General features: G+C 35.9%; 1 protein-coding gene across 1 annotated transcript in view; it reads left to right on the top strand.

The window, feature by feature from the left end:
* The window catches only part of Malrd1 (MAM and LDL receptor class A domain containing 1), a 617971-nt gene that overhangs the window by 78752 nt on the left and 524625 nt on the right, over positions 1–14594 (top strand). Inside the window, exons 8-10 of the mRNA XM_038334493.1 lie at positions 62–154; positions 2030–2255; positions 8682–8828. Of these exons, the coding sequence (XP_038190421.1) occupies positions 62–154; positions 2030–2255; positions 8682–8828 (466 nt within the window). The remainder of the gene's footprint in view (positions 1–61; positions 155–2029; positions 2256–8681; positions 8829–14594) is intronic.

The raw sequence follows: 14594 nt of genomic DNA, 5'->3' as shown, positions 1-14594 counted from the left end.
ATATATGAACATGAGAGTAACATTTGGGAATTTATTAATATGCTTCTATTTCAAATCAAAGGAAGAAAAAATGGCTTGGACATTCAATATATCAACTCACAAGACATGGGTGAAAGCAGAGGTATTAATACCAGAAGGTCTGAAGATATTTAAGGTATAAAAATAAGATTTTGCTACAATTTAAATTTTTACTTTGCTAATATATAATTTTTCATCAACTGTTAAATTTAAATTAGAAAAGTATACTTGTATCTTTGGGAATAATAATTAGAATTTCTTTTCTTTATATTGAGTCCTTAACAGGCCAAGTTTTCTGTGAGCAGAGGAACTACTAGCTCAGCGGTCCTCAACTTTCCTCGTGTTATGATTCTTTGATACAGTTCCTCATGTTGTGGTTATCCCAGCCATAAATTTTTTCATTATTTACTTTATAACTGTGATCTTGCTACAGTTATGAATTGTAATGCAAATACTTGTGTTTTCTGATGGTCTTAGGCAGCTCCTATGAAAAGGGTCATTTGACCCCAAAGGGTTGTGACCCACAGGGTGAGAACCTCTGGACTAGCAGGCCCATTCTTACACAAACCTTGTTTACTCTCTATATTCTTGCCTTGTGCTTCCTAGCTCCCAGCACTGCCCCTGGCAAGCACTTTTCTTCATGATGCAGATATTTTGTTTCAAATACTTCTACTGAAACTCAGGTGATGAAATTACTATCTATACCACTGTACACCTGAAACATACAGAAGACTTGGTGGATGATGGCTTTCAAGAGCTGACTTGAGATCTTTGCTATTTATAGACTATAGACCAATGTTAGCATGTAAGTAAAAATACAAGATTGACTATGTGTGACTTACAAAACGAGCATCATTGTTTCATGGTCTTACTGTGTTTGAACACCTCTCCCCAAATACTGAGGATAACCATGTGGACTTTTAGAATTCTATATGCCCTAACCATGGCACTTTTAAAGCATAGCATTTATAAACTGAAGTCGTATAAATCGAAGTTTATATTACACTCTTTAGGCTTAACATTTTGACACTAGTGTGCCATTTTATAAGCTGATATTTACAACCGCTGAAGGACATATTCAGTAAGTGTACTTTTCCACAAAGTGAAATTAGCCTTGTGATTTGGCAAAAACATAAAGCAAAATTTAAAGACAGTACATTTTGGAGTTATAGTTTCTATTGCATAGAAGATGGTATTAAAATATGAATTCAAAAAGGCAGAGTGTGGAGATCAAAGTTTAAGCTCATCATTTTTGAGATCCCATGTGAATCATATATCAGGTCTCCTGATGCTCTGAAAAGACATAACTGCTGGCCAGTAGTGTATGTACACATGCGTTATTGATTATGAGAGAATGATGTAACCGCATGCATACTTTGCTTCTAACACAGGATTTGAATTGAATATTATCTTCTGAAGCAAAACTTTAAATGTATTTTCCATCTGATATTTGATCCAAAGTATTTTTTAAACAAGAAATATGTACTTCTTTTGTCCTTAAAAAAGATAAAATCTGCACAGAACCATTAAACGCAGTGTGGCTAAAAGAGGCCAATCTTTGCTACCAGTATTTTGACAGATCTTTTGTATGATGTTCAGTGATGTTTTACTGAAACAGTAACAGAGATGTTCTCTAGAGTAATAGAGAAAATCTCTTTTGTTGTGTGACTTTTTCCTTTTTTGAAATAAAAGAAAGAAGACTGTAAAAATGATACCTGAATAATCCATTTGCAGTAAAAGGAATCCTCATGGTTACATGGATATTTGGTTCTTCTTGATTGACTTCCCAGAAAACTTCATGAAGCCCATGTGCTTATCACTTTCAGGAATATAGATCAGATTTGTCAAAAATCTGAAATCAGATTTTGCCATCAGATGCATTGGATGTGTTTTAAACAGGTGTTTCCTCAGTGACTTATCTTTGTGACCCTTCAGTTTTTTTTTTCTATTTTTTTTTTTTTGTATTTTAAGACCAGGCATTCACCTATTCATCATTTTTTTTTTCATAAAGGTTGTTTTTGAAGGCACAGTTTTGAGACAGAGAAGTTTTATTGGGCTTGGTCAGTTGTTGGTTTACACCTGTAGCCAGACCCACTCACAGCAGCTTTGTTCTGTTGACAAATTCACTTGTGCCAGTGGCCAGTGCCTTACCCATTCTTCAGTCTGCGATTCTGGAACAGGCTGCTCCAGTGGGAATGATGAAGATTCATTCAGGAATACAACCCTAGAGGTTTCTGGTAAGTTGACTCTCTCTAGGATTGTTTTCCTGTTGTCATTCATGTTTGGGGGATGGAAATAGCCTTTGCTATTCCCCGGGCACAATTTCTTTGAGCTAAAATGAAAGTGCTTTCTCACTCTGAAACTATTAGTATTGCTCCCTTGTTGGCCTCTTTGTTAATTTAATGCTTGGTGTCTGCTGCTAAAGTTACTAAATGTCCATCTTTGTTCTTCAAATAAATTGTTATGATTAGTGTGATGTGTGTTTTCATGTGTTGGGTGTGAGTGTGTGGGTGTGCATGTGTGCATTCATGTACGTATGTATACTTTGATTAAAGAACAAAAAGATCGAGAAAGAGCTTGGTATCTTTATTTACAGATATATTACAGATTGATAACTTTTGTTGAATGCATTGTGTGTTCCCAGCTAAGTAATTATTTTGGAGGCTGGGAAGGGAGAATAAAGAGGATGTGGGTTGCCATTACCCCCTCCTCCCAACCCAGCTATGGTGACTGTAGACATTCCTTCCAGCTATCTTAAAGAAGACCAAACTTGGCCAACACCTTCCTTCTGGGCTTTGTATGAAGTGTCTCTGATGAGAGCAATGAGGAAAGATTCTGTAATGATTCAAACATCACACTCCCATGGAAATGGGATTTGCATTAGAATGCAATCAGTGGTTCCCATGTGAGGTAACTTAGCATCTAACTCCATGGATTGTTTGAAGAAACCATGAGCCCCAGTGAATCTGTTTACTGTGTCACAAATAAGGGCTTTTTAAAAAATTAAAAATTTGGCATTTATTTTCCTTTAATGCTTTATTTTGTGAGATATTATTATGTAGGGGGAAATACTGCAATAAGATAAATTCCACTCTGTAATGAGAAGATCTTTTATACAACACTCTTCTCTTGATGGTCCAGTGAAGACTTTATTAAAGTCATTGGGGACACTGGGAGAAGAAAACGGGCAAACAAAAGAATACTCCCAGGTGGGCCTGATTATAAACAGAAGTTCAATTAGCTCTTCCAGCCATATAATCTTCTAACCAGTGTGATCTCAGTGGGCTTTTGCCCTTGCTTTTCTTTTGCTTTCAAAGAGAATAAGAAGAATTTATTTTCTCTAATGTATATGAAATTCATTTCATCATTGTTTTAAACATTTTATAGAAAGTTTATTTTTTGGGGGGGCATTCACATTTCTAAAAGTTTCTATTATTTTTAATTTCAAAGACTGAGAGAAAATATGTTCCTTCTTAATTGTTCATTTGGAAGTTTATCTTCTATTTTTTCGCTGTGGTAAATGCTTCTTTGACCACTCCCTCCCCACTTTCACTGGGCTCCTACATCAAATGCATCACTGAACCATTTAGCTGATATTTTACTATTAATTTTGTACATTTTTTGTTTACTGAAATGTCAAGAATGACTCTACTGTCTTTTTTCTAATGTAATCAGTCTCAGAACTATTCTATCAGTTCCTTTGGGTGAATAGAAAGACAGCTTATTTGTGCCCATCAACAAATTCTACTGATTACTTGCCTTAAGTTTTCTCTTGCCTTAAACCGAGGGCCAAGACTCCTTTTGGCTGTCCATGGCACCATCCCCTGGGAAGAGGGAGGAGTGATGGAATAAAACTAACCATCAGAGTGTCCCCCCTGCTGCTGTGTGAGACAGGATGAAGAATCTGTTCCCTGTGACATGGTCTTCTGGTCAGTTTTAAGGGACCAAGCCAACATCTGAAACCTTCTAAAATCACCAGTCAGACTAACACTCCCTTTTATTTTCACCGGGCATTTTGTCATAGTGAAAATAGAACTAATCCAATTGCCCTGCTCTGGGGAACCCTATTTACAGTGAGTTAGTAGCATCATTATAAGTTCAGTGTTCTCTTTAGTAAAGCATTATATATTTGTACACATAAAGGTATGTCCTTATAAAATAAGAGGTTGTACTAAATTTTTTAAATATAATTGATACATTTTACACATATTTTAGGTTTCTGTTTTGCAAGTCCAAGTTTTAATTCAGATTTTACAAATAAACTTTCAAATTTGTAGTTTAAGTAAAATGTCTTTATATGTTTTTAAACTTTTACAAATATTTTCTTTTTATTCTTCTTCTTTTTAAAATTTATTGTGTGTGTGTGTGGTGTTTAGTACATATGTTCATATAGAAGGAGTAACAAGAGGTTGAAGTCTGGTGTCTCCCTCTATTGCTGTATTCCCTATGAGACATTAATTGGCAAATCCATTTCTCAGTTTGGTTGGATGCAACAACCTCAGGGGTTGTTCAACACCTTCAGGGGTCCTCTTGTCTTCACCTTCCCAGCCTTGGATTATAGGTACACACTGCCCCACCTAATTTTGTACATAATTCTGGGTTCTGAATGCAGGTCCTTAAGCAAACACATTATTATTGACTGTTCCACATACCTCAGCATGGTGTATGTAATTTGAACAGTTTTAGAAATATTTACAATACCACAGAGACTTGATAAATACTAATTTATGGGGTTTTTCACATGATAATCTATACACAGTGTGCCTTTCTTGAAAGACATCCTCATATAGATGCTCCTTAAAGCTATTGATTTCAGCTGCTCTTTTTAGTGAAAATATACATTAAGATTGTACTCAGTAGATTGTCAAAAGCAGGTGACTGGCATGTGCCACTGAGTTTGCTGGTATTTTGCTTTTTTTGTGTCATGTACTCTGTGGAATTAAAAAGCAGATTACCATGGACCTGGTTCAAAGAGACAAAACTTTGGGCTCTATACCAGCACTACAGAACCAAATGCTGCATTGTAACATGGTCCCCAATAATTCATCTGCATCTTAAGCTTAGTGAACCACTTTGACAAAGAAGTTTCTAAAAATGAAGACAGCTTAGGGAAGAAACAGACGTCATATTAAAACTCATTATAAACTAAAGGCAAAGTACTTCATGGCCTCCAACAATAGAGACTCCCAAGCCCTCATAATTTCACTTAAAAACACCATTATAATACCAAAGCAGAGATTTTGTCATTTATTATAATCTTGTATAAATAAGCACAGTTAATATACAAATGTATTTGTTTCCCCATGTTCATTGAAACTTTCCCCATAATAGCAAAAATAAAACAACTTTATCCACTGCCAGGGGAAACAAAGACTGAAAGTAATGAGAGATTTATGTAAAGTTTATTGAGGAGTCAAAACAAAGGAACAGCTAGTATGCGTAACAAGAATGATTCTAGAGTGGGTTCTGCTTAAGAATGTACGTACTGTGTGATTGTACCTGTACATGCAATGAAAAAATGTCAAGCTCAGAGAAAGGGGAAGACAGTGTTTACAAGGGGTGAGGACAAGGACACAGACTCCATAGGTAAGATGATCCAATTAGAGAATGGTCACTGCATCTAATAATTATGAAGATGTAAAATTCACTAAAACAATGAGAGTAGATTTAAATGTTCCTATCACTCATAGAATGTCACAAATGATGTGCTATATACCTTTCTTGTCGTAAGCATTTTGTAATATATACATATAGCAATCACTGTGTTTCACATCTCTAAATCTTTAAATTTATTCAATTATCCATCAATACACTTGGCATGCATATTTAACGATAGTATCGTATGGGCACAAGAAAAGATTTTTTTTTGAAACAGGGTTTCTCTGTAGCTTTGGAGCCTGTCCTGGAACTAGCTCTTGTAGACCAGGCTGGCCTTGAACTCACAGAAATCCGCCTGCCTCTTCTATTTTGACAGCTGAGAAAAAAATCTGGATCATTTATCTTCTTTCCTCCCCTTATCTCCTCTCCTTTTTGTTCTCCCCTTACTCTCTTTTCCTTTCTCCCTCGTTCTTTACCTTCCTATTTCCTTCTTTTCTACTTCATTATCCTTTTACGTTCTCTTCCATTTTTATTGAATAATTTGAATATTTATAACAAAATTATTGATATATATATCAAGAATATACTAAGATAGTCGCTATATTCCTAAGCATCTGTCACATAAAACATATCAAATATTAAGATACAATGCAGCACAGATAAACCTTGACTGTGCTAAACAACATGAGGTAAATCAATTTTATACAATTCTACTTTGATGAGTGAGATTTATAGACTCGTGAAATTCATAGGCACATTTTCGGATACTGATATACCCCTATGAGTAAGAGGTATGCTGTACTCAATTGTATGTGAGTTACAGAGCTTTAGTCCTTGTGGGATTCATAAATATCAACTTCATATTTATGATATAGCCTTATTAGAACCTAATATATAGTCAGTAAATAAGATGTCCGTATTAGCTCTCATACAAGATTTCCTTGTATATCATTAAGAACTGAAGTAAAAGATTCATAAATATTTTACATTTTTGGACCACATTCTTATCAATTCTTTTTCTTGTGCCCTTATTATACTACAGTGAAACACTTAAGAAAAAGCATCATCAGCATCTGAAAACATTACTCTAACAAACTAACTGGGAGAGAAATTTCTTTGAAACTGTAAAGAGTATCATGTACTCTATTTAGAAGTAGTGAAAAGTACCCCATAATTACAGCAAGGAAGGTGACCAAAAAGTCAAAATTATGCTTACAATTAATGCACTTTATTTATGGCAGAGGAATATCATTTTAATTTTACACATGTATAGCATTTAGCACACCACACTTAGTATGCCAAGCTGTCATTATATCATTGACCTTGCTTTCTTCTGATATTTATTACTTCACCTGAAACTTTTTGAAATATGTAGGGGAACAATTATTAATGAAAAATGTCAATATAATGAAGTAAAATTGGTTTTTACACTATACAACAACTAATGTTGAAAATAATTGTTTTGTAAAAACTATTCCTTGTAAGTGTACTAGAACAAATGTCATCAATAAAATCTCCCAAGTGGTTTATTATTACAGCATCCTTTTACTGTTATGCACAAAGCATAATCGTTGATATTTATTTTTATTTATGCATTTTTAAATTTGTGTGTGGAATATGTATATGTGTTTGTGTGCCTGTGCCTGTGGATGCTTGGGCATGTGTGGTGTCTTTTCATCTACTGCTGTATCCCTTGTTTCCTTGTTTTGTTTGTCTAAAAACTTAATTCATGAGAAACTGTCATTGACCTCCAGATGGAGTCGGGAAGACATGTCCTTGAGGTGCCCTGGCTCCTTCTATGAGCATCCTGATAATATCAAAACACAAAAAACTACTTTTCTTAAGTGTAGTGTCTCTTCCCTGAACCCAGGACTCACTGAGTAAGGTTAGACTGGCCAGCCAGCTCCATGGATCTTCCACTTGATTAGGACAGGAATTAGAGAGGCAGGCTGACATACCTGCCTTTTCATATGTGCTGGGTTCCAAACTAAAGCCTTAATGCTTTCTCACAAGCACATTCCCCAATGAACTATCTCCCTAGTCCAACTTTTTAACTGATAAAAGATAAGAGACCTGATTCCAAATTTTGTTTTGTAGACAGTTTCAACATTTATAAAACTCATTGTCATTTTTACCATGAAAACTTTTGCAATTTTTTTTATCTGCTCAAAGGTTTGGGAATTCAGAGATCTTGTGACACCCTCTATTTTCACACATTGGCTTGAAGGTAATTAGTAGGATGGCATCAGCAGCATCCAGTTGCTACAATGAGAAGGATTATGTATATGAACTTTCTTCCTTTGGGAAACAGTATGTAACTGATAGCCCCAAATAGTAAAACTGAGCATTTTACCCAGTTAGGGAAAGCAGGAGGAAAATGAGAGGCCTTAGTTACTATGCTCAGACAGCAAGGATAAAATGGAGGCAATTCTGGACCAAGCCAGAAAGGTTGTCTCTTTATAGAAGAGGATTGTTGTTTTAGGGGAAGTATCTGTGGAAATTTGGAGATGCCTTGGAAATAAGTGGGAAGGTTCAAGTCACCCCCAAGACTTTACAATGTTAAAGCCCATTTTGGAGATCAAGTATATATTTTATATCTTATTTTACACTTAGAAGCGACATTTCCTGGCTTAGAAGAAACTTGAGGTGGCCTACAGCTAGCTGAGCTCACAGAGAATGACCAAAGAATATTTTATGTATGGCCCAGGAGAGACAGCCATAGCTAGTTTATACGTCTGCATGGTTGTGACAATAGAAGAATAGACTTCCTGTGAGGGGGGTTACTTCTTGTCCATAACCACACCTTCTAAACTGTCTGTTCAGAGTCCATGAAAGGAAAGAATACCCAAGAGGAATAAGTTTCAGGGGGAGGGGGAGTGAACTATGCTCCCTTGTTAGGTTAGTTCATGTAAGTTCTTTGTTTTTTGTTTTTATTTTTTTTTAACTTTTTTTTGTAGTTGCTTTTTCTCTTTTTTTAGGGAGAATTTCATTAAAAAGCAAAAATATCTGCTCATAAAGACAAACCTGTCTTTACCTTTCCATGTTTCCTTCTCCATACATTACAGCAAGTCACCTCACCTGGGACTTCGAGTCTGGTTTCTGTGGCTGGGAACCATTTTCCACAGAAGACTCCCACTGGGAGGTCGTGGAAGGGCTGAGCAGTGGAGAACACCCATTTCCTGGGGCTGGCCACACAGAGGACACCAACCGCGGTAAGGCGTCCTCCTCTTTTAAAGGTGTTTTCATGCATGTTGAGATGCTGATGCTGCGTGCTTTCATTTCTAACTGCAGACTAAAGAAGCATTGTTCATCTTGTCTTAAACCCTAAGACCTGATTAATAATTAATAACTAATTGGGTGTCCTGAAAGGAGCATGCTTTTGTCAACCATCAATTTTATGATTGCATTTGAAAAATATTATAGTGATGATGTAAAGAGGGAGGTATGGATTGTGCAGCAGGCTTGCTTCCTTCCTTTAAGCATTCCAAGTCTTGCAAAACAGAAAGAAAAAAATAGTCTCATCTTCTATGTGGAAACAGAGGATAAGGATTCAGCACTATAAAACCTGAAAATCCTATAAACTATACACTACAAGACATCATTATAGCTTTTGCATATCCTCATAAAGCCAAGGAACCATAACTACCTGCAGTGTTCTGAAAATGCTTTGTGACACTCTCAGACACACATAACAGCCTTGCTCTCTAGTTCTTTGTTTTGTTTACATTTCTATGGCATGGCACACATACCTAATATTGCATTAACTTTGTCATCACACAGTTGGAGGTTGAGATCACTTTCATAATCTAAACATTTATACAAAATGTTCCAACCAGGGAAACATCTTGAAGGGGGATGGGAGCTTTGCTAGGATTTCTGTTTGAGACATGCATATAATTAGAAATGGCAGAAGAGGAGAGGAGAGAGTACTTAGGACTTTGAAAATTTCCTCACTGGGAATTATCCTGCTTCTCCTTTGAGACCTATAAAGAAGTATGCCAAACACAAATCTTAGCAGAATTTTCAATTACAGTCTTTGGAACATGGGGTTGGTGGAGCATTGGAAGTGATCAGGGAGGAAGACTGCGGGCTACAAATATTAAACAGGTTTATTGTTGACTGGAACAGTTAGTGCTTGACATTTTGCTTGTTGATCCAGTAAGCCATAGCGTCCCCCTTAATATTCAGTACTACAGTGACTTAAATTTAAAGTTTAAAATAGATATAAGTATCAATTTTCTTTGTACGCTAATATGCATTGTTCCTTTTTCTGTACCCAGGCCAATCATTAAGCCAATAGCATGGACAGAGCTAGGTGCTGTGGTCTCAGTGGTTGAGGTAGTCAGTCAGAATCTGATAGCTAAAGCCAGAAAGCACACACACACACACACACACACACACACACACACACACACACACACACACATATGCATGCTGGGATAACAACAATGGAGGACCTGGGTATTAGTGTCATTCTCTCTCTCTCTCTCTCTCTCTCTCTCTCTCTCTCTCTCTCTCTCTCTCTCTCTCTCTCTCTCTCTCTCTCTCTCTCTCTCTCTCTGTGGGCATGGGTGTGGGTGTGGGTGTGAGACATGCACGTGTATAGGTCTGAGGTTGGAGCACAGTTTTTTGGAATCAATTCTTTCTTTGTACCATGTGAGTCCCAGGGAACCTACTCAGGTCTCACAGGAAACTCCAGTTCAATTACCTGCGGAGTCACCTAACTGTATCAGGACAAGAAAGAAGGCAGAGAAATAGAAGTTTTCATGGGAACAGGGTGGATTCCCATTACAATGTCTACAATGTCACAGTGCTCTAATCCAGTTTCATTTTGAAGCTTTCCATTTGTAAGTTACAGCTTTTAAAACTAATCTCCAGTGTTTCTTCACATATGTGCACAGAACTATGTACAGTTTTACAAGAAAACAGAGTGGCCCAATGCTAGAGTGTGTGGATATTTATGTTTATTTTTATAGTAGACTAGTGATTTTCCCTTTCTTCTTTTTTTCTTTGTTTCTCTTTGTCCATTAATAACTGTTTTGTTAAAACATTCTAAAAAGAAGCCCCTAAGTCACCTCCTACCTTTCTGTTTGTTCACAGAATCATGCACTGGTCACAGATGTTTACTTAGTGTTTATGTGCATTTAGCTCACAGACATTCCAGTATACTATAAATTATGATTAAGCCTTTGTGGTTTTGTGTGAAATTACAATTGAAATATAGTAAAGTATTGCCTTTTTAGCAAAGGGAATAGTGAGTTTTAAAACTTAGGCACAGTTCTGTAACCACCAAACAAATCAAGATATAGAATGATTCCTCTCCACCAAGTGTGGCTTTGTAGTTGATACTGCTCCCTTACCCTGCCACAGGCACCTGTTGAGACTTTGTTGAAGTTAGCTTGATTCAGGAAATAACCATGGTAGATAAAATATAAAAAAAATATATTTTTATTTATTACAAGGGGAAAACACATAATACAGGAACGAGAAGTCCAAGCTAAGCTTTGCTGTGAGGGAACCACACAGAGAGGGCATGTGGGCTACTCGCTGTTTTTATCTAGGTCCCCCAAAGTCACACCCTAACTTGGTCCACCTCTTATAGATAACCAGTTGGCAAAGGTTTCCTATCATCTCCCCATTTTGTCTAAATAAGAGTGATCCAAACCCAATGCAAAACAATATACAATAGGAACAGATATCAAGTATAAAATTATAACCAACATAAACAATATTAAGCAAGGAACACATGATAAATGTTTTAGTAGACATTCTGTTCCAAAGAGTCTAAGTCTTGCATTGGAAATAAGCTTGGCTAAGCCATAGTAACTATGACTATCTTGTCTTCAACTCCATTGAAGACCTGAGAGGGGAGATAATATTACTTGAGTGGCCAGAAGTACAATCAAGCAGCTTCCAAAGCGAGCAGTATATGACAGAGACAATTGGCTACCTGAGCAATCACCCAAAGTCTTATTTGCAATGCTGAAGCAACCAACTTTGGCTAAGGCCTAGTATAGCTGACAGATCATTTTCAGAGGCAGGAAATTTTTCAGAAGCATCTTACCATCTTGGCAAGATTTGGCAGTCCTTTTCCTCATGTCCTGCTTCTCCAGTCCCAATACCATGTACTTTGTCAGTGGTGAAGGCATGTGAAGTTCCTTGTCCACAGGCCAATTGTGCCAAGAAGAAAACAAACTCTGAGTGGGGTATCTTCAGTGTTGAACATTCTCTCGGGAATAGATTGGTGCTGTCATAAGCAATCATGTCTCATGTCAACAGAACCTAAGTTATGCTATGTTCTACAAATCCTTAAAGTGGTTGAGGATTACCTATCTAGGCAGAATACAATATATGTATCTAAAGAACCTAATTAATCTGACTGTATATATAACAAACATGAACAACTATTGACCTATAATATTTAAAACCTGAATAACTTAAAGACTAAGACTTCATGTCAGAATATTAAGTAATCTGTAAACAAATGTGCAACAAATGAGGACAATGACCTCTAAATGTAAACAATGTATAAGTATCTTGATCACAGGTAAGAAATATATATAATGCAATATGAAAATATATCCTAAAAGTTGTATCAATATACAAAATGTCCTAAATAGAGGTAGAAACATGTGTTTATATAATCTGACAGAATAACTTTGCATAGGTGTACAAATATTATAAACATAAATAACAAATATAATTTGATTTTGTATCCATATATAAAAACTATGCCAATGTAAATTATCCATAAATAATAGCTTACAAGTATTCACTCTTTTACCCAGTATTATTATTCATGTGAATAAGTTCACACTAAGTTATATATTATCCCATTTGATTTTTCCTTTCTTTTCTTTTTTTGAGCATACATAGTTTTCACCCCAATCCTTTACCTTATACAAGTAAAAATCAACAATCCCTAAATGGTGTTCCCAACCCTGAGGACAAACTTTTTTAGGAGAGGGGACGTCATCTTCTTCCAGCTGTCATGGGGTGATGTTCTTTTTATGAAATACTGTAAAAGTAAAGTGATGGTTAAGTTTCAAGATTATTATCTAGTATAGTTGCAAGTGATTTCCGAGCAGTTGATAGGGTATTTTTTTTCTCCAAAGTTCTTATTTGAAGTTCTGGCCAGAACGTCATGAGAAGGTGCACCATGTAATCAGCTGGTATCCAAAAACCAGTCTTGTAGTAGCATCATTATGTCATTTCAATCAAGTGGAGTTGTTGCTGTGGGGCCCCATCTTCTTCCTGGAAACCTCAGAGATTACTGCAGGAAAAGGATCTGTAGGAAACTCTATTGTTCATCATGGAAAATATAAACATTATTCATACAGACATACATTCAATGAAGAATATGATATAGACAAAAATAGGCACGGAAAAAGTAATTTTTTTCTAAAGCCTTCCTTCTCTCTCATAGCAGATGGCTCCTGACACGAGGCAGAATCTTTGAATGTTCCCTTTAACAACATGCTTGGATTTGGAGAAAGACAGAGACATTGTCCAATTCCAAAGCCAGCTCTTTATATGTTAAATGTATGTTTTGATCACTTGTCCACATAAGTAATTTTACCTTTTCTTAATAATCCTTATTTGATAATTATTTTTCCTTCTGTCAGCATCCAAAGATCCAGGGTCTCTTGAATATTTGAAGATGCATATTTTCTTGTAAAGATGAGTCAAAGCCTGCCCCAACCTTATATGTTTTCCTCACCATCTATATGATTGTCACCATTATGGATGAGCTGTCATTTCATTTTCTCAAGAGGTTTCTCTTTTTCAAAGAGAATCTTTATTAATTTTAATGGTGTCCATAGTTTTTCTTCTTCTGTGGAAACAAGAGCGAAACCAATTCTCCAATGTAGCTCATCTCCTAGTTTCCACTGTTAGGTCAACACATCCTTGAAATTGAGGTCAATTCACCATGAATTGAATCACTGGTTGATTCAATTCAGAAGTTTTTTTCTATTATCCAATGTCTCTCTGCTGCCATTGTTCCCTTTTCATCAGCATTAAGAAAATTCAAGGTTAATAAAGCATAATGTAATCGATTTCTGTGGATATTGTCCATCCCTTTCTGTTTGTTTAGCATATCCTTTATAGTTCAATATTACCTTTCTATAACTGCTGGACCTGTAGGATTATTTGCTATACCTATAATATTCTTTATATTATAACAAGCAAAAACTGTTTTATTTTCTTAGAGACATATGCTGGACCATTGTCTGCCTTTATTTGTGAAGGTATACCCATGATGACCTAACTTCTAATAAATGTGTGATTACTGAGTCAGCCTTTTCCGAGCTCAAGACAGTTTCCCACTGAAAACCTGAATACATTTTTATGGTGTGGTACACAATTTTAATTTTCCAAATTCTGTAAAGTGGAACACATCCATCTACCAGAACTTATTCCTTTGTGTACCTTTTGGGTTAGTCCCTGCAGGCAATGGTATTTGGTTATAGAAAAAGCAAGTAGGACACCTCTTTATAATCTCCTTACCTTGTTGTCATGTAAAAGAAAACTCTTTCTTTAAACCTTTACTATTGACGTGATATTTTTTTATGAAATTCTGAGGCCTGCAGCATACTTCAAATCAATAATTGATCAATTTCTGCATTAATTTGTTCTAGAGGACCTGACAGACCCATATGGGATTGGATGTGTGTTATGTATATAGGACAAATCCTATTCCTGATTATGTGTTGTACCTGAATGAATAATGAAGTTAATCTGCATCATATGGTATAAATTCAGTGGTTTCAATAAGCAAGACAACTCTTTCTTCATATTGTGAATCAGTAACTATATTGAGAAGTTCTTTAAAATCCTGTAGTAACATAAGAATAGCATATAAATCTTCCTTCTAGACATAATTATAAGGGCTTTGTTCCACCTCATTTAATTCTTCTGATTTGTAACCTGCATTCCCTGATTTATTTGCATCAGTATAAAATGTACTGGCTTCAGTT

This window comes from Arvicola amphibius, chromosome 6 (assembly GCF_903992535.2).
Source record: "Arvicola amphibius chromosome 6, mArvAmp1.2, whole genome shotgun sequence".
Lineage (NCBI taxonomy): Eukaryota > Metazoa > Chordata > Mammalia > Rodentia > Cricetidae > Arvicola > Arvicola amphibius.
This window is presented reverse-complemented; position numbering and strand designations above follow the sequence as displayed.